The following is a 20,462-nucleotide window of genomic DNA, read 5'->3' on the forward strand; positions in this document are numbered from 1 at the left end:
ATGATTGCTACACCCCCGCTGTATTTTTTTGTCTGCTGGCTGATACACCCTATTGTGTTGTCTGCTTGCTACTGTTGTTGTTTATAAATACCTCATGTTTGATTATCAAATTACACCTTTGCATTTCATTCCCCACAGCTTCACCCCGTGGTCCCTCCCCTTGCTTAGCCCTTCTTCCCCTTTCATAAAATATAATATTGGGGCGTAATGAAACTACTGTGTGATATTAAGGAATTTTGTTCTGACGACGAGAAATTCTTAGGGTATTTCAACCAATATTTCACATTCGATCAGAATTGAATCCGTGAGAATTGGACGGAGAGTGTCATTAATTACTAATATTTATTTAATCGCTTAACCTAGGTCAAGCCCGAAAGGCTATGCGTATTAGTGGATTTAGGTATTGTATGTACTATCTCTATCTTTAAATCCAACATTATGTATGTAACTCAATGTATGTACCTTTACCTGAATAAAAAATCTAAATCTAAATCTTAACCTATGTCCGTACCGTACCCCAGACCATTTCCCCTGCAAATTTGGGTAAGGCTAGCCCCAAGCGTCTGGCCTCCAACTTTACACAGATAGACAGACATTCTCTCATGGTATAGATATGTAAAAAAGTATCTCCTGTTTTCTGTTCCACATTGTGGCTTGTTGAACTTGGAGTTGTTGCCCCTCGAGCAGGTCCTTAATCTAACAGATAATTTTAAGTAGGTAATTTGTAGAAAAAATTGAAGAATGTTAACAAGTACATTGTAAGAAAATTTGAAGAAAATTAATAGGTACATTATAGTAAAATTTGAGAACTATCAACAGGTACATTGTACCATAATTTAAGGATTAATTCTAGGTACATTGTAGTAAAGTTCGCGTTCAACACAACAATCATGATATAAAATGATAGCAGTGATTACAATAGTGAAGTTGTGTGTCTTAGGCACATATATTGGGGGAATGTTAGCACATGTCAGTTGCTTAATTTAGAAACTGTACCTGTGGTCGGTCTCGAGCCCATTGTTGATGTGAGGATGTTGTGACGGTAACGCGTTGGTGTTCGGCTGTTTCAAAAGCTAGGGGCATGGCCTCGTCACATAAAGAAAAAAAAAGGAGCTCCCTGTTGGGTTATTTGTGGACCTGCGTAAAGCTTTTGATACTGTCAACCACCATAACCTTCTTCTTAAATTACATCATTATGGAGTCAGAGGGCACTCCCTACAATACCTCGAGTCCTACCTTACTGACAGGCTCCAATATGTTTCTGTGAATAATACAATTTCTCCCACCCTACCCATCAACATTGGTGTTCCTCAGGGCAGCATACTTGGCCCTCTCCTCTTTCTCATCTACATTAATGACCTTCCAAATGCCTCCCAACACCTCAAACCAATTCTATTTGCTGACGACACAACCTTCATTTACTCCAGTCCTGACCCTCTTGCTCTAAATGCCACAGTAAATACTGAGCTAAATAAAGTCCATCATTGGCTAACTGCCAACAAACTCACCCTTAACATTGACAAAACCTTCTATATTCTGTTTGGCAATAAATCCTCTAGTCTTATAAATCTCAAAATAAACAATACCCAAATTTGTAACAAATTAGATGGCAAATTCCTTGGCATTCTCATTGACAACAAGCTGAATTTCCAGGGACACATTCTAAATATATCAAAAAAAGTTTCAAAAACTGTGGGCATTCTTTCTAAGATCAGATATTATGTACCACGCCCTGCTCTGGTGACTCTCTATTACTCCCTTATCTATCCTTATCTCAACTATGGTATTTGTGCTTGGGGTTCTACTACCCAAAATCACTTACGTCCTCTAATTACCCAACACAAAGCCGCTATTAGAACAATATCCAACTCTGGCCCCAGACATCACTCGGTACCCCTACTCAAATCTCTTAATATGTTAGATATTAAGTCACTGCACATTCTCTCATGTGTATTATACATATATAAAACGCTAAACTATAATGCCAATCCTGATCTTAAAAGCTTCATAGAAGGTTGTAACAGAACCCATGAGCACCACACCAGAAATAAATACAGTTTTGATATTCCTAGAGTACGTCTTAATCAAACTAGAAATGCTCTGCAAATCAAGGGGCCCAGAATGTGGAATGACCTTCCCAACCATGTTAAAGACAGTCCCTCTCTCAACCAGTTTAAGATAAAAACTAAACACTACCTAATAAATTCCCTGTAATCTACCTCACTCCTCTATTGTCAACCCATGTCTGTTATTTTCTTTTTTTTTTCTTTTTTGTAATCAACACTGTTTGTCAACCTATTGTATTTGTGCTGCTTTTTCAGTCATGTTCCCCCTTTTTTTTTTATCTTTATTTGTATTTGTTCTCAACATCTTTTATTCTTTATGCTCAATTAGTATTAAGTTCTAGATATTAATGTTTTTCTTGCCCGAAACGCATTGCGTAATAGTGGCTTTAGGCATTGTATGTACTAGCTCTATCTATATATCAATCCATTAATGTAACATCACTTGTATGTATATACCTTACCTGAATAAACATCTGAATCTGAATCTGAATCTAAAAAGAGAAAAGCTGGAACTTTCGTCTGTGGTAAGGTAATGGGAAGACACACAAAATACAAGTAAATTTAACAATGAAATGGTCACTGCTTGCATCACAAGCGGGGATGTTTCTGGCGGGGGAGAAAGAAACATTTGCGCAGCGCGTCCCGCGGCGTTGCGCGGGCAGTTTGGGGCCGTATAAATACGGGCGCACAACGGGGCTCCGCCTCACTCCGCCTGCCCTCGCCGCTGCCCTCGCAAAATAATATATATAAATAATATATAAATAATGTTTAATATAAACTTTATATAATTACTTACTTTATGTGAACTTTATATATTTACATGTTCTGCAGAATTTAATCTTCAATAAACTTTAACGCCCCATACTGCCAGTATCTTTCTCCCCCTGGTCAGAAAATTTTAATTACGTTAGAAAAGCAAGACATGAATAAAATTGAGTAAAAAATGTAACAGACAAATCAACAAACAAAATAATAAGAATAATCACTGGCAAATGAAAAGTTACGTTAAGACAAGTGAATAATAGCAAAATAAATATTAGTGCAGGAATATTGGCTTCAAGCTGCCACCTCCCTTAGTACACGTAAGCCAAGGCTTAGTCTACCAATGAGACGTGTCAACTGTGTGGAGCACTGAGATATTCTGCCTTCTCCAGGTCGCTGTAGCCCAGACATCAACTCGTGGCGGAGGGTGGTGGGGCAGTTGCGACTGGGCACCAGCCAATCAGCGACCGGCAGGCGATGGACAAGCAGTTTGCCGGTTAACGGTGGCGGGGGCGAGCAGGTGCGCCGGTGCTGGATACGTTTTGCTCTCTGGGCAAAACGTTTTGGAGATACTTGTTGGATATATCTTCTATATTATTTGTTAATGGGACGTACTTTGGAGGGAAGAGCAGGCTCAATCTCTCTTGAAAGAGATTATCGTCACAATGTGCATTGAATTTTGTAACTAGCTCATCAAGATTGTAATTTTCTTAGCTAAATGAATTGTGAACTCATTATGTGCCTCTGTAACCCTTTCCACTACCGCCCACAAGATGGGTATGGGGTGCATAATAAATGAACTAAACTAAAACACTGTTTCAGCTATGCATATATGAAAGGTTTAATTTTATATAAAATACCAAATTGGGATGCATTTGACATTGAAATTGAAATTGAAATAAGTTTATTGAGGTAAAATACACACAAAGGGATGAGGTAGCTCAAGCTATTCTCACCCCGTTCAGTACATCGTGTTAATACATACATAGACACACATCACAAACAATAAACATATTACCGAACATTCTGAGAGATAAACATACACATTTCCTCCTTTACACAAGTAGCATTTGACATCTATTCATTCAATTTAAACTACACAAACAGCCAACCATAGAAAACGTAAACCTTGTAACAAGGAAAGAGTAGAGGTCAGCTGACGCCATCAACACAACATCCGTCGCTCGCCGACAATCTTGACGCCGAGCGAACGTCTTGACACCCGGGAACTGCCGGAACACTTAACGCGATTTTGCCTATTGGGTCTCGATACAGTCGTTAGGCATACCTCTTCGACGAGCTGCAGTTACGACGCCTGACAACCTTATCGTCTGAGGCCACAGGGTAGTTGATAAGAATCCCCCTCATCTCACCTCACTGTTTTCCGGTTGGCTCTTCGGGTGGGGATACGGTGACTAACATGGGAAAGTTTTGTCATTATGCCCAATTGTGTTTCCAGTTTCAAAAGGATGTTTGTGATTATTAATAGTTCTTTGCTGACACGGTGTACATAACGCCTTGTGCTGTAGCCATGTCTGTAACCCAATAACATCATCCATCCTTCACCAAGCATCAAGAACAACTAGCCCTCACCACCAAAACCATCAACACATTATCCAGTTCTCACCACCAAAACCATCAACATCCGATCTCTTGATCGTCATCGTCCCTCAATCAACAACAGCATGAATACAGAATCCAGCCCTTGCCACCAAAGTCATCAAGACACGTTGCGCACATCATAAATAATAACATCCCCAGGCAATGCCAGAGTGTTAAGAACCAAGTTTGACTTAAGTACAGTTTTTCAAGAGCCTCACTCCACAGTTCTTGTAGTTTTAGAAGTCATCTCATATAATCTTTTCAGGTAAAAACATTTTTTACAGTCTTAAAAATTTACTAACAGCAAGTTATCATGTGGGCAACACCACTTCGGTTGCAGCAACTGTGGTTATGACAGGTTATGTTCTTGACCCATTGCTATATTCTTAATAGGTTATGTGCCTGACTCATTTCTGTGACACTTGCTGTGTTCTTAATTGATGGGTTGTTCAATTCTTGACACATTGTTAAATGGGACATAGATGAGAGAACAGGAGTTCACCCCATGTATGTAAATCCCGTAAGATCCTTTTAATTAATAGTATTAATATGTGTATTGTCTAGCTTGTCCTAATCCTTATCTAAATTGCCCATCAGACCTTGGAGGAAACCCTAATATGAAATGTTTATAAACATGCTGATAGTAGTGTTGGGCATGAAAATATCCTTTGAGGACAGAGATTGTGAATATGGTCCTGTCTGCAACCTTTATGGATGAGAGAAAGGGAGATAGGAGAAAGATTAGAGAAGGAGTTGGTCCTCCAGTGGTGATCAGTGCATGGTGAACTTCCAAAGGAATAGTGTGGGGTGGTGATAGTAGTCCTTAGAAGTAAGTAGGAACTGGCAATGGAGTTCCTGAGATTGATATATATGAGCCTTGGTTCTGTTTCTGTAGCTTCAATTAATTGTCAAAAATAGGATTGTCAGTGCGAAGGATGTTCTTAACCTATTTTAAATAAATAATTTATGAATAACTTAGGAAACTACTGTTCTCTTATTTCTGCAGAATTCCCTAATGTCATATTTTGTGTTGTTAAACTCCCTTGACTGTGCTACCTAGAAAAATTTTACTTACCCTCCCCAATACTTTTTAATTGTCAGCAAAATACTGATACATTATCAGAAGGTCCACAACCAGTGACTGATTACAATTGATAAGATAAGAATTACTGCTTCAGGAAATGCAACTGAAAGAGAATTATGGGTGGCTGTATATTAAGTATTATTGAAGGTCAACAAGGTGTGGAAGTGACCCAGTAACAAGTATTATTTTATTAGACCCAGTAACAAGTATTATTTATTAGACCTGGTATTATTTTTTGATTGCTTATGCCTCCAAAGGATAGAAAATGGCTATTATTCCCCTCAAACTTTGCTTTGACCTGTGCTTAAGACACTTTAGCGTAGACATCTTGAGCGTACTTGAAGGCTGCAGACTTGTGAAACAAAGTGTCACACTGGCACAGCTCTAGATAAGGAGTCACCAATCTTCAAGTACCTTTAAGGCTTCTTCCCTACGCTGTGTAAGACAAAGGTCAAAGTAAAGTTTGAGGGGAATAATAGCCATTTTCTATCCTTTGAAGGCATAACCAATAAAAAAATAATACTATCTAGGAACAAAATTTTTTACGTTGTGATAATATTTACAATAATTCTTTATGCATAATTGTAATTAATTACCTGTAATATTCTTCACTTAGTTCTGTTTATAGAGTACTGTAATGAAAATATAGTATAATTATTTGTAATCTACAGTATAGTACCTAAGTTTGCCCTTTAACTCTAATCTTATGTTGTGGATAGTATATGGTTAATTTAAAAATGTAATCATAACTAGCAAATTAATGTTAATTTTTTTTACAGTGATAAGCAATAATGACTGTAACCAGAATTCATCGCCTTGTCTATATAATGGGTTTCTTGGTAAGTAATAATTCCCTCGTAATTATTGTACATTAATTGTTCAGGCTGAACTTGCACAAGTTAGTTTATATTGGTTATCATTACTAAATTTCTTGAACATCTCTCATATGATGACCAAACCACACATCATAAAATGGAGAAACGAAGACATTTCGGTCCATCCTGGATCATTATCAAGTCCATTATCCATTATCATTTTATGATATGTGGTTTGGTCATCATATCTTCTGTCATATTATTGTGACTCATTATCTGCAAATCTCACATATGTTAGCTTACTTCTCATTTAGAATTAAGTTTACCCCAATATACATAACAAAAATTGTTGCTGAATTAGTCAAAGTTTTGCCCAAAACACTTTGCATATACAGTCAGTGGCTTTATTTAATGTCTACTGTATTTATTCTTCCAATTTTAAGATTTTGATGTTCAGATTTGTTCTCTGTGCCTTGGTATTATATTTTTGCTATTTATTGTTTTGTAAACTCTTGAGTGCCAAACAATTCTTGTCTACTGTTCATTTTTTCTCTGTTAGTGTCTTCATGGCTAGCTTGTTTAATTTTATGGTAGAATTGTAATTTGGGATGCTTAGTGTATTAGTTCCGAGTTTTTTCTTTCATCTCCATTACTTTTTAGTAGAATGACTAATATATTATTGTCACCTTGGGCCAGATGGCTGTCAGTAATTTGACTGTGCACAAATATTTTTTATTGCACATATGATTGAATTGCATGTCAGATAAAATATCCTTGCAAAATGATAAATATTTTGTTGTGGTAATTATTTATCATTTTTTTATTTTTGTATCTGCCACATTACCTGTATGTCATCTGTGATAGATATTTGACACACAGTAACAGATAGTTGATATACTGTACTGATAACAGATTGGTCATAGATTTAACACTATCAGTTAAGCCAGTCATTTTTTTGCTATTTCTCTTGCCTCAGAATGCTTGCAACGTGCTGCTAAACTTATATGAATGTTAAGAGTAAGTTAATTTCATTCATTTATGTGTGAGATACTGAACTGTGTACAGTGCTTCACAAGCACAAAGATATCACTAATGCATCTAATTTCTTATAAGGAAACAAGAAATATATACAGGCATATACAGTTTCGCCTCCAAAAATACATCTCTTGTATTGATTACGGTAAACTTGAACAGTAAGCTGACATCTTAAGTTTAATGTATTGTTAGTATGATGTGTATTACTGTACTTGATAAAGTCAGCTGTAATTAAGAAAAAGCTTTACAATTGAGGTCATATTTCAGGATCTTCTTGGAGTGAGCCTAATCCTGCCCCTGATCTTACCAATGGTAAAGAGTTTAGGTGCTTCTCACTTTGTTGCTGGCGGTGTTACTTCAATTTACGGTGCGATCCAGTTATTTTCCAGCCCTGCCATGGTATGTTCATAACATGTTCTTCTCTCTTCATACTTTCATCTGCTGTCTCAAGTTTGCATTATTTTTCATCTTTATTTGCTCAATTTATCATTTTTCCTTTCATAATGAATTGTTCAAATTATACTGGTGTTGTATTTGTTACTGCAGGTTATAATTTTTATGATAAAATAAAATCACAGATTATACAAACCCAACTAACTCACACCCAACAACCACACATACACACACGCATACATCCCTCCCACATCTTTTCTCCCTGCTAGCCCAACTCACACACTTCCTTCACAAATACTGCCAGACCAAAAGCGGATGTTTTCAAGAGGCAATTGGCCAAATTCCTGTGGGAAGTGCCGAATCAGCTGGGTTGTAGTAGATATGTGAGCCTGCAGGCTAATGGAGCAAGTTGTCACCAAACAATCCTGGGTCTAGGCTGGGCTTGGAGAATAAAAGTGCTGTTAAAACCAACATCAGGTAACAGCTACTATAATTACCCATATTCATTTTCTATTTTCCTCTATATGTCTATATTGTTAAATATATGTGCTGAAGAAAGGGTTGACAATTCTGTTTTTAAGAATGTTCATAATATTGTTTGTATTGCAATATATGACTTCTTTTGACAGGTGATACCTCCCTCGAAGTGGCGTAACCAGAATTACTCTTGAACATGCATTCAGATTTATATTTCTTTGATATTTAACTAGTGTAATGTACAGTAAGTGTGTTTAAGAACTATTTAAACATAAAATGCAAGTTAGCACCTCTTCAGCATTGCTTCTGTATTATTTGTGCAGTTGTTAGGGACTTAAACTATACAGTAAATGAAACTTAAGAATTTTCTAATCTCTGTTAAATAAAAAGAAAATGTCGATAAAAATGTGGTATAAAAAAATTGAGGCATTTTGAAAATCCTGGTGTCAACCCCTTGATCGACCAGGAACAAAATACATCAAGTTAAATTTCAAGTCTTTTTAGCATGGTACAAGTTTTTAGTCATTATCTGCTTGGCAGATATGCATCAGGCTTTTTGAATAATGTTTTAAACATTCTCTGATGATCAGTTAGGTGCTATGTTACATTGTACATCTCAAAGATAAGTTGATGCTGTACAGTAAAGGTAAATTTTTTGGTATAGAAATAAGTGTTCACTAACCATCTATCACTGTGTAAAAAAAAATTCCTTTATCTAGTTTACACTACATTTTAATAGTTTGCATTGTGATCTCTTATTCTTGTTCTAATGGTTGCAAAAATCTTTCATGTCAATTTTCTTATTCTGTTTAAGGATAATTACCATTAATTTTTTTTTTTACATATTAGATGGTTCAGGAGCAGAAGTCTTCGAACCATTTTGCTCCAAGATATCTCTTAGTCTTACCTGGCTTGCTTTCCCCAGAACGTGATCCACTTTATTGCTTTACATCCAGTACCCAATTTCTGCTAGGTGCACAGAGGCAAGAAGTGGAGAAGTGGTGCCCAGTCATGTCGTCATGCCCAAGGTTTGAAGCCTGGTCTTCTTAGTTATAAGGCAATGAGCGAGAGCACTGACCTATGCATTACAGGATGCGTCCACAGTAGTGTAACCAAGCTTGAGCAAACTAATTAGGACTGGACCTGTTCGAGCTGTTTGAGAATTAGTGATCTCTGAGTGTTTTACCATTTTTTACTTCAGTATTTATTTTCAAATTGTTTAATTTTTACATAAAATTCATACACAAATATCTGATTAACACACAACATTCTCAGTGAAATGTGTAATGCCTACCTTACAGTTGAGCACACCTTAAAGCCTGCAGGAAGTACAACATGCAGAGAAAAATGTTGTTTGTGCATGTCAGTCAAATACTGTATCTGTATCAAACATTTTACAAGAATTCGGAGACTTTTAACACCACAAAATGAGTACCTAACCAACATTAAGATAATTGTCACAGTACACTATAGCAGTACAAAATGTACATGTAAAAAGTACTGTATGGGCAGTAGTTAGTCTTGGTAATATATTAAAGATTACAGTACTTCCACCTGACCTCCTGACTCTTGGATCTGTCTTGGTCTTTCTGCGTGAGATACTTATATTTTGCATGTAAAGTCTTATAATCTTAATGAGTATTTATAATATCTGCTTTGTGCATAATATTCGTCTTTATTGTTATTAGTAACTGTGTCTGCACTGAAGTTTGCATACAATGTTATGTTTTTCATATAACTTGCATGTTGGCTATTCACTTGTACATTAAAGTTAAAGGTACAGTAATATCCGATAGTCACTTTAAAGTTTGTTATATGTACTGTATATGTTAAATTTCTGATTTAAGATAGTGAAAGTATTTCTATTATAAATATAGTAAATTATAGGATAAAAACCCACACTTGTGTATTTGTGAATGTTATTTAAAGATGTACACAAAGTCTTTTGGCTCTCCTGAGTGCCTTGTCAAGGTCTGAGTAAAGTACATATGTCATTAGAACAAGACTTGCATCTCAACAACTAATAATTAGTATAAATTTTTACATTTAAAATTTTACATTTACAGTCTCCGTGGTGTAGTGGTAAGACACTCGCCTAGCATTCCGTGAGCGCTTTGTCATGGGTTCGTATCCTGGCTGGGGAGGATTTACTGGGCGCAAATCCTTAATTGTAACCTCTGTTTAACGCAACAGTAAAATGTGTACTTGGTTGTAACAACGATTCTTCGCGGCGGGGATCGTATTCCAGGGACCTGCCCGAAATGCTACGAGTACTAGTGGCTGTACAAGAATGTAACAACTCTTGTATGTATCTCACATAAAATTCACAAATACATAAGTGTGGTTTTTTTCCTATGCTATGTCTTTGAGAAGATATTACCATTACATAATGTAATAAATGTTGCTGAATCAGGTTATAATTGAACACTGAGCAGGGACGGTGGAGTGATATTGTGGGCCGGCGACCTGTAATGCTGGTGTGCCTGGTAGCCACAGCCATCAGTTACTTGGTAATGGGGGCTTCTCGTTCTCTCTTCATTATCATTTTGGGCAGAGCTATTGCAGGTTAGTACATGCATATGGAGTAGCTATTTATGATGATAGTTTTCATAGCTTTCTATCCAGAGATTTTCCCTCTCATTGAATGCTACAACATTGTTTTACTGTGGGGGAGCCTCATGGACTCCCTGGAGCTATTGGACTGATATTAGCTAATATTAGTACGGGGCTTCAGTCACATGGAGTTGTCATGCCTACTGGGGACCACTAGCCAGAACATGGTTCCCTCAGAGAGGCGAGGGGGGAGCAATGACCTATGAAACTCACATGTATGAAAGTATTCATGTCTGCCATCGACCGGGGTTGAGCACCCAGAAAGGTAGGTGCTTCAAAACAGACCCCTCCTGGTAGAAATAATGCAATCTGAGACTGAACAAAGGCTAGAAACTCCTCCAAAGAAAAACAAGCAAAACGTCATCACACCATGCACCGCTTGGTGCACAGTGTAATGAAGTTTCTGGGTGCTCAATCCCGGTCGATGGCAGACATGAATACTTTCATGAGTGAGTTTCATAGGCCATTGCTCCCTGCACCTCTCTGAAAGGACCATGTTCTGGCTAGTGGTCCTCGGTAGGCATGACAACTCCATATGACTAAAGAACCATACTAATATTAGCTAATATCAGTCTAGTAGCTACAGGGAGCCGACGAGGCTCCCTGGTAGTTGATCTTTTCCTGTAATGAAATCAGTTCAAATATTTTCCTCATCCATTATTGTTCAGGCGTTATGTCCTGTTCACTGTCATTATTGTTTTTGTACGGAAGTCTACTATAATGCTTCAGAAAATTAAAGCCAGAGGCCATGACTGATTGTTTGACCCTATTGTAATATTGTGGCATGTGCATAACAAACAATTCTACTACACTAATGTAATTAATCTTTCCATTGCATCTAGCTTTCCAGTGTATTGTTTTCCATTTGAGCAGGTGTTCAATATACAGTACAGGTACTGTACTGTATACCTGTCTTTAACACAATCATACATAATATTCTTCTATTTCAGTGTTTTTCTATAAGAGACCTTGTCTTTCTGTTACTGATGGGTTTTATAGCTATTTTATTTCCATCAACAATATTAAAATAGAGCATTAGGAGTAAAGAAATACATTTTCTGGGTAGCCCCTCTTATTTCATTTTACCCTATACTGTAGTATTTTGCCAGAAAAAATGGCTATTGCAAATGTGTCAGACTCCCTGTTAATATTTTGTACTCAAATGGCAGATGGAATTCAATGTGGATAAATACCACATAATGGAATGTGGAATAAGGAAAAACAGGCCATACTCATCCTACAAATGATATGAAAAGATGCTTAAGAATAAGGTCAAAGAAACTGATCTAGGGGTGCCTCTAGATTGTACACTGTTCTGGAGCTAGAGGATCACATAGTAGACATACTGAGACATACATACATACCACGTGCAACGAGGAGCTTGTGCTACTCTAGCAGATTTCAAAATGGCTTCTGAATTGAGAGAAATAAAAAAGTTGTTCACAATGTTTGAGAGTAAAATTAAAATATGCAGTAGTTGTATAGTGTCCATATTTGAAGAAGCATATTAAATTAGAAAAGGTGCAAAGACATGATGTGAGGAGTGGCTGGAGGTGTTAAATATACCAAAGCTAATAAAGAGAAAGAAAAAAGGCCATATGATTACCACATAGAAAAACATAGGCAGGAATTTTAGACATGAAATGAAAGAAGGTTGTGGATGCCAGAACCATTGGAAGGGTCATAAAATTAATTAGAAATTGTAGTGCAGTATTACGGAAAACCTATAACTTTGCATAAACACATGATGCAAGATTCATATGGGCTATTAACAAATTGAAACATATATTCCTATTTTGAGAAAGGTGAAAGTTTAAGTGCATAAGACAATAGTCTCAATTCCTGTGGTGCAGCAGCAGTAGCACCATACCTTGTGAGTAATACCATCCTGCGCTTGAACCCTGGGCTGGAAGGTATAGTTAATAACTGATCCTTAACTATTTATGCCTCTTAATCCAACAGTAATTGGGGACCGGATTATAAACTGATTGGCAGGTTATGTTCCAGGGCAAGCCGATAGAGTAAGGCTTAAGATGAGCAAGCAGTTCTGTTTCGTCTGGATTTTCTTTCCTTAAAACCTTATTGTAGTTCTGGTTTCTGGTAGGCCTGCATAAGCTTCAGAGATATGGTACAATCTGACAGTTTAATAGCTCTAAGAAGCTACTGAAGTGCCGACCAGAATGGGACATTTCACTACATTCAGTGCTTGATTTTTGTGTTATTTTCAGGAATATTCAAGCACAGTCAGACAATATGCCGTGCTCTGCTTGCAGACATAACTTCTCCAGAGGAAAGATCACAGGTTTTTGGAACGTTTAATGCTGCATCCAGCATAGGGTTCATCATAGGTCCCATGCTCGGAGGTAAGTCCCATCACAGACTTCTGTTCATGAAGCAGCAGTGTGCATGTCTCATACAGTTCAGTTATGATTGTTTTCATTATGATTTTGGGAATATCTGTACTTTATTTATTTATAAAAGTAAATTTTAGAGTAGTCTGTTTATCTATGAATCTAAATGTGACTGCTGCCTTAAGTTTTTAAATCTGATATAGATTTTAAAGTTCCTTTTAATCCCACTCTAGTTCATTAACATTCTCCCAATATTTTTTCTGTTTCTATAGTACAGTACTGTACATCACTTCCATTTCATGCTTGCCTTAGGTAACATTTGAGTGTAATGGCTAAAAAGTCACGCTTTGAGTGAATGTAGCATAAAGCGGCTGTAGTCTCTGTGGTCTGTACTAAGCTTTTTCTTCAAAGCCTCCCTTACTCCAATATGATCTAGTGGACATGTTTGAAAAAATCCCCGTTCTGCCATTACAGATGGTTACTAGGCCCAGACAGTCATAATCCTTTTCAATGGGAACAGTATGGATCTTGTCTCAAGCATGCATGTCTTGCTCAGAAAGGATCTTTTCTTAATCACTCAAAGCCTGATATTTATTGTTATAATCTGTTTACTTTTAGGTCATATATCTGAGTTTGAGGATGGATTTTACATTGTGTGCAACCTGGGTGCTTCTTTCTTCCTAGTGAACTTTGGTGAGTAAGAAATCTGTAAATTCAGTATACATTTTAATAAATTTTTCCAGTCTTTAAACAGCTTCTATACACAACACAATGGAGTCTTTGTATTTGAAAGCCTAAATTAAGAATAAAGAACCCAGATAAGTCTCAAATATTCAACAGACAGATATTGGGACATTTGTTAATTGATTAGGTGGTTGCAGTCCCTGTGGTGAAGTGGTAACACACTCATCTGGCGCTTCTCGAGCACTTTGGCCTAGGTTTGTATCCTGGCCGGGGAGGATTTATTGTACTGGGCGCCAATCCTTAACTGTGTAGCCTCTGTTCACCCATCAGTGAATGGGTACCTGGTTGTTAAACAATTTGGCAGGTAATATTCCGGGGAAAATTAGGATTAAGGACTTGCCCGAAACGCTATGCGTGCTAGTGACTGTACAAGAATGTAAGAACTCTTGTATATATACTGTATATAAAACAAAATAATTAGAATTATGAAAAAAAAATCCAAACTACTATAGGTTTTTTGATATCTGAGAGCATTTTCTAATGTTCAGGGTCACTCACATGCACACTATCATCACCACCCACACATGCCATCCTTGCTTATTTGAGAGTATCTGCTTATTCTGTTCAATTTGAACCGAGGAAGCCTTGTGAGAAGCACATATGAATAATGTTATAGGTTCCTTCTGCTCAATGTTTACAGACATAGTTACACCAGCTGAGAGACTCTCTTCTAATTTTGTATAACTGTGCCAGGAAACATCTTCAAAATATTTCTCCTCCCAGTTAATTAAAAATGCACAATAATAAGCTTTTTGATCTTGCACATAACATTATAAGCACATATTTATTCCATTATAGTTGCTGTATCTTTTAGTAGAATTTTTTTGTGTTAACTAATGCTCAATAATTGAGATAATTAGCCTGTAATATTTAATTTCAGTGCTGTGCTGGCTGTTCATTCCGGATGCGCGGGTTGTTCAGCTCCAATCACCAAGAAAATCTGAGAGTAAAGGTGGCAGTCAGTTATTAGCATTAATGAAAGATGTTGACTGGAAGATATTTGGAGATATCTTCCTAATCAGATTTTTCCTCAGTTTCTCTTCCCTTGTATATAGATCTAACTTTTCACTCTTGGTCGCTCAAAATTTTGGAGCAAGCCCGAGGGTTATTGGATATCTCATTTCATTTCAGGTAAGAAATAAAATAAACACTTTATATATATATATATATATGTGTATGTGTATGCATATAATATGAAGTACTATTGGTTAAGCAATGTAGTTAAAATAATTTTGGCAGACTTATGTGTCCCATGTTATCTGTACTTTTCCCTTCACATGAAGTAAGCAAATACAATTAAAAAAAAAAAGACTAGTGGCTAGGCAAGAGAGCAAAGTACACTGGTTGTCTGGGATTTTAATCACATGGGAAAAAGGCTATTAGCAAAGGTAACATTCAAGCCAGCAGACTAAAGCAGGTGAATACGTAGCTGGCGATCAACAACTGCATCCTCATCAGTTTAAGATATTACAGCAAAACTTTGTTTTGGTATGGAGCTAGTAGTAGACATCATGGGTGCAACAGGGGATTGGAAAGGCTTGTTCCTTATTGAAAAATATCAGTAAATGAATTTAAACAAATGTATAACTTAACAGCAAATACACACTTATTATTACTACAGTACACAATTATTTCAACAGGGAATCATCAGTGCCTTGGCAGGATTCTTTACTGGCCAAGTATCAAGGTTCTACAGGGACCCTCAGCAAGAGCTTTATCATGGTTCTATTCTGCTAACTCTGGCTTTAATTGGACTCACTGCTGCCCCTTCACTTACCTTACTTTTGTTTTGTTTAATACCATTGTGCATCAGCACAGCTATTATACGAGTGAGCGGTTCTGCAGTCACTATCAGTCGGTGCCAATCATCACAGGTGAGAATGTTCCCTTGTACAAAGAAATGTGTTTAAAATCAATTTTTTTTTTTTAGCTTACTGACTGACAGGCACAAGTTTTTCCGTGTGCCTGTCTGAAATGATTCCATATGAAACCAGGAGGTATGGCTAAATGCATAATAGCCCTATTAAAAAGAAGGCATGCAATAGTCACTAAGATCCCAGGGCATTTAAACACCCTACTCCTAAATATAAATGTATAATTAACCAATCTCTTTCATTGTTTTAAAGAGGCAAGTTTAAAAACACCTTCAAATGTTCCAGATTAACCCCGTTGTGATTCCTATGTTAGGTTGTGTCCAATAGCCAGGGTGACCAGATTGTACGGCTGTGGGGTACCTTAATCCTTGGAACCAACTTAAGATAACCCTTGTACACCGCACTTGACAACAACTGTACAGAACTGGACTTTCATGCCTATACATTTTTTCTCCCCCTATTTTTATATGCACATTCTTAAACTGCATTTGCAGTTTTATAAATTTCATGCCCCCTCTCCATTGCAGATTGGATCAGTGACTGGGTTTGGGCAGAGCATAGCATCTGTGGCTCGTATGGTGACGCCACTCGTAGCCGGCATGACTCAGGAGATGAGTGTATATGGCCCAGGGATGATAGGAGCCCTGTCTGCTGGAGTGGGAGCTGCGCTTACTGGGAACCTGCATCACAACACAAGATTAAAATCAGAGTAATTAGGTTTTTCTTCATAATTAGTTTTAACGATAAATTATTAAAATATTTGTTTGTATTTCTTTAAGAAAACTTTTTATATGAAAAGTATTTGTCTAAGATACCAAAAATTGTCTTAAATATTAGTCATCAATGTGTATAGTAAACAAGATTATTACATTTTCCAAATGTAATGCAACAATACTCAAGTAATGGTAATTACGTACAGCACTTGCATATAACTATGAAACATGCCGAGTACCCTAATAGGTGCCAACAACTCTCCCCCCTAATGCCATATTCTTAGTACATTCCATTATTCCTGTATGTGACCTTTTAACCAATTTATTGGATGCCCGATGAAGCAGATGCGAGTTCATGTATTGACGGGAGTTTTAAATCTTATGCGGTAATTTAAAATATCCCCGATTGTATCAGTTTATGGATAAATGGTGGGAGCATCCCTGGTTGTGTCACTCAGTTGAAGGGTTAACCTTCAAATGCTTGTCACATCCAGGGATGTAGTAACCCTTTCAGAGAGTCACATTAGGGATGCTTCTGGCCACACTGTTCAAGTCATACAGGAATACTTTAGACCATGCTGTATAAGATTTATGTCCTGTAGGTACATGGGGCTCACATCAGCTTTCTTAGACCTTTAGGAAAGACACCAGTTTGACAAAATTGGGAAACCATTTCTGGGTGTGAAGCCAGTAATACTTGGAGCAACCAAGGGTTGTGCATGCAGGTGTACCCTATTTCTCTCTAAACCCCCCCCCCCCCCCCCTCCACACACACATCCCCAGCATGCAGCCCATAGCAGTAAATAGGTACCTGGGCATTACAGCTGCTAGGTGAATAGGGGTATCAGGTGAAAATCTGCCCATTTGTTTCTGCCTTGGTCATGAATCAAACCCAGGCCCTTAGGACTATGACCCAAGTGTTGTCCACAATGCAATTTATGATCGTCACAGCATGACAAATACAACCATAGCACTGCCAATGTTTGATGCATTTATCAAAACAACCTCACGGTCCAATAGAAAATTAATGAGAAAAATGATCATATTCAGGATTTAGTTGTCAGAATGTGGTCAGATTCAGGATCAGAATGCAGATAACAAAATTGTGCCTCGAGTCAGCGATAGGTGTGTTATATTGGAGGCATCATGTCAAGTCAGGTGGCGTCACATCAGCCGATTAGCGTGTTGATGCCCTGCTGTATGGGGTCCGTCAGACTAGCTTAGTGGTTTGTTATAGTGCACAAAAATGGAGGTAGTTTTATATAAAGTGTATATGCAGTGTAATAACAAAACAAGAAAACTATGCTTTTGCCAAGTATAATCAATCTTGTCTAAGCTCATTTATCTGGACTATACGGCAAGGAGCCCTCGCTGGATAAGCAAAATTCTTACGGGGTAAGTCCTAAAATGACCACATAGTATTCCTAATTTTTTATACTACAGCCAACAATTAAAATTTCCCCCCCCCACACCCTATAAATAAAGAATAAAATTTAAAAGAAACTTCAGCTTAAATTTTAGTCGCTTCTTATTTGATACTGTAAATCTTGAAAATTTATGTAACGTCTCCGATTATGACAAAGTTTGGCAGAAAATTATCTGATGTAATTTTGGCCAGATAACCCAAATACTGTATTTGGTTTAGGAGAATTTGGATAAGTGGGTGCATACAGTATTTTTCAATATAGCAAGGTTCTACACATTTTATATAAATTGATCAAATTACACACTATCATCATCAGGGTGCTGATAATAGCAACAGTGTGCAAAGAATTATATTATGCATATTACTGTTATAATGCATTTTGTCTCATTTGCCAGTACAGTATTGTGTAGGGGCATTATGCTATCCTTGGATTTCGTTACCACATCCACCAGAACGGTTTAGTGCATGAAAGTACACAGTGTAATACCAAAAACAATATTTTATTGTTGTAAGCAAATATAGTGCACATCTTTGTGAAACTATTATATTTGAGGATTTTAATGTTCCACACTTGTTTTTATATCAATTTCTCAAAGGACAATTAATATTACAGTACTGTACTACAAAAAGCAATAGAAAAAAGTAACAAGATGTTAGAACAAGTAATGGCATGTAAAAATGTTGGGCTACACATATGTTAATAGTTAAGGGTTAGTACTACATAAAATTTGAAGTTCCCGCAAGTACATGGGTTAACACCTGCTTCCTTAGGCCTCTGTTAAACAGGTTCCATCTTGAGGGAAAGGATGGATCATGGCCACTCCTTCCTGGGTGTGAGGTTGCTTCAGTACCAAGAGCAAACAGGAGTTGTGCATACAGCAGCAGCTCATGCTCACATTTAATTATGAAATATAAACAATGTCAACAGTGCATAAACATGTTCATAGTTATATATAATTACAGTATATACAGTGTGATAGTGTTTTATTGTCTGAAAAATATAATATTGTATGCATATTAGTGAGAAAGGCATTTGTATGTACAGTATTGAGGTTCTGCACATTTAGTATAGGAATTTCTTAAATTGTGCAGTAGTGTGTAATTAAACTGAAAAATCATAAGTAATTATCAAAAAGAAGGCACCAAACCGGGAAGGGTATGTAGCACCATCAAATGTGCGGAATAATTAGAGGGTGCTAAATATCACCAAGGATGCCAATACGAGAACAAACGCATAAGGCGAACGATATCAAAAGTATCCGAGTCACCGAGAATTGTATCGAGGGACAGGTGACCACAAGGGGCGGTCGGAAAGCAAGACACTCGTCTTTGAAGTCGGGACATTCGACAAGGATATGCACGACGGTAAGAGGGACAACGCAATTTGGACAATAAGGAGCTGGGCAGCGCTCCATTAAGTGACCGTGAGTTATGGCCAAGATGCAACTGCGCTAGAGCCCTTTCCCACCGCCGGTTACAGTGGCAAGAGGAAGGCCACGGGGGGGACAACGCTTAAGAATTCGCAGTTTGTTACCAACAACAGTACAACAACCCTGCCAACGGGCAAGGATGGAGGAACGAATAACCAGATAAGTCGGAAAAATGAATACCTTTACGGGAAATGGGCATTCCTTTTTCCGACTTATTCGGTTATTCATTCCTCTATCCTTACCCGTTGGCAGGGTTGTTGGTCTTCTGTAATTTGGTAACAAACTGCGCACTCTCAAATGTGTCCCCATGGCCTTCCTCCTGCCACTGTAACCGGCGGTGGAAAATGGCTCTGGCAACGACGCGTATTGGCCATACATGCTAAACTCACGGACACTCAATGGAGCGATGTCCTGCTCCTTATTGTACTAACTGCATTGTTCCTCTTACAGTTGTGCATATCCTTGTTTAATGTCCCGACTTCCAGGACGAGCATTTGTCTTGCTTTCCGACCGTCCCCTGCAGTCACGTGTCCCTATAGAATTCTAGGTGAACCAGATACTTTTGAAATCATTCACCTTGTGCATTTGTTCTCATTGGCATCTACAGTAATATTTAGCGCCCTCCGATTATCCTGCACACTTGATGGCGCTACATAGCCTTCCCAGCTTGGTACCTTTTAAACAATTACTTTCGAACACTGACGGTAAACTTATAATCCAGGAAGTATTCGAATCATTGCCAAGCAGGGCCCTGGAGTAGTCCCAAAGTCATTTAAGGTGAAAAGTAATTGACACTAGACTGAGGTTGACCTTGCCAAGCAATTACCAAAAGAAAGCAAAGCCAGGGCGTCTCCTGCATAGGATGTGGGGGGGGGGTTGTCCAGTAGGGTAAATAGGACTTAACTGGGTGTGGGCTCCATCGTAACCAAATCTATGGAGCTTTAATATCCCTAGCAGTCAGAGTTGGGGGCCTAGTGGCCCATATTACTAGTAAGGACTGCCTAGAATTATATATAAACAATTTGACTGCAGTGGGTGGGAGTGCAGGGAAAAAAAGTTAAACAAGAGGCACATGGG

At 37.7% G+C, this 20,462-nt stretch overlaps 1 protein-coding gene across 6 annotated transcripts; it reads left to right on the forward strand.

Moving 5' to 3' along the window:
* Positions 1–3,850: 3,850 nt before the first annotated feature.
* On the forward strand, positions 3,851–18,929 carry LOC138349459 (major facilitator superfamily domain-containing protein 9-like). Of its 6 annotated transcripts, none has more exons than XM_069318164.1 (9): positions 3,851–4,239; positions 6,294–6,353; positions 7,632–7,763; positions 10,670–10,799; positions 13,076–13,210; positions 13,817–13,891; positions 14,823–15,073; positions 15,583–15,816; positions 16,344–18,929. In XM_069318164.1, exons 2-9 carry the CDS (start codon positions 6,306–6,308, stop codon positions 16,527–16,529), a joined length of 1,191 nt encoding a protein of 396 aa, XP_069174265.1. In that variant the 5' UTR covers positions 3,851–4,239; positions 6,294–6,305; the 3' UTR covers positions 16,530–18,929. The 6 variants fall into 6 exon arrangements, with proteins under 6 accessions (XP_069174265.1, XP_069174268.1, XP_069174270.1 ...); XM_069318167.1 differs by having other exon boundaries at positions 3,851–4,172; XM_069318166.1 differs by lacking the exon at positions 3,851–4,239 and adding an exon at positions 4,246–4,695.
* Positions 18,930–20,462: the final 1,533 nt, after the last annotated feature.

Source organism: Procambarus clarkii, chromosome 89, assembly GCF_040958095.1.
Source record: "Procambarus clarkii isolate CNS0578487 chromosome 89, FALCON_Pclarkii_2.0, whole genome shotgun sequence".
NCBI classification, from domain to species: domain Eukaryota; kingdom Metazoa; phylum Arthropoda; class Malacostraca; order Decapoda; family Cambaridae; genus Procambarus; species Procambarus clarkii.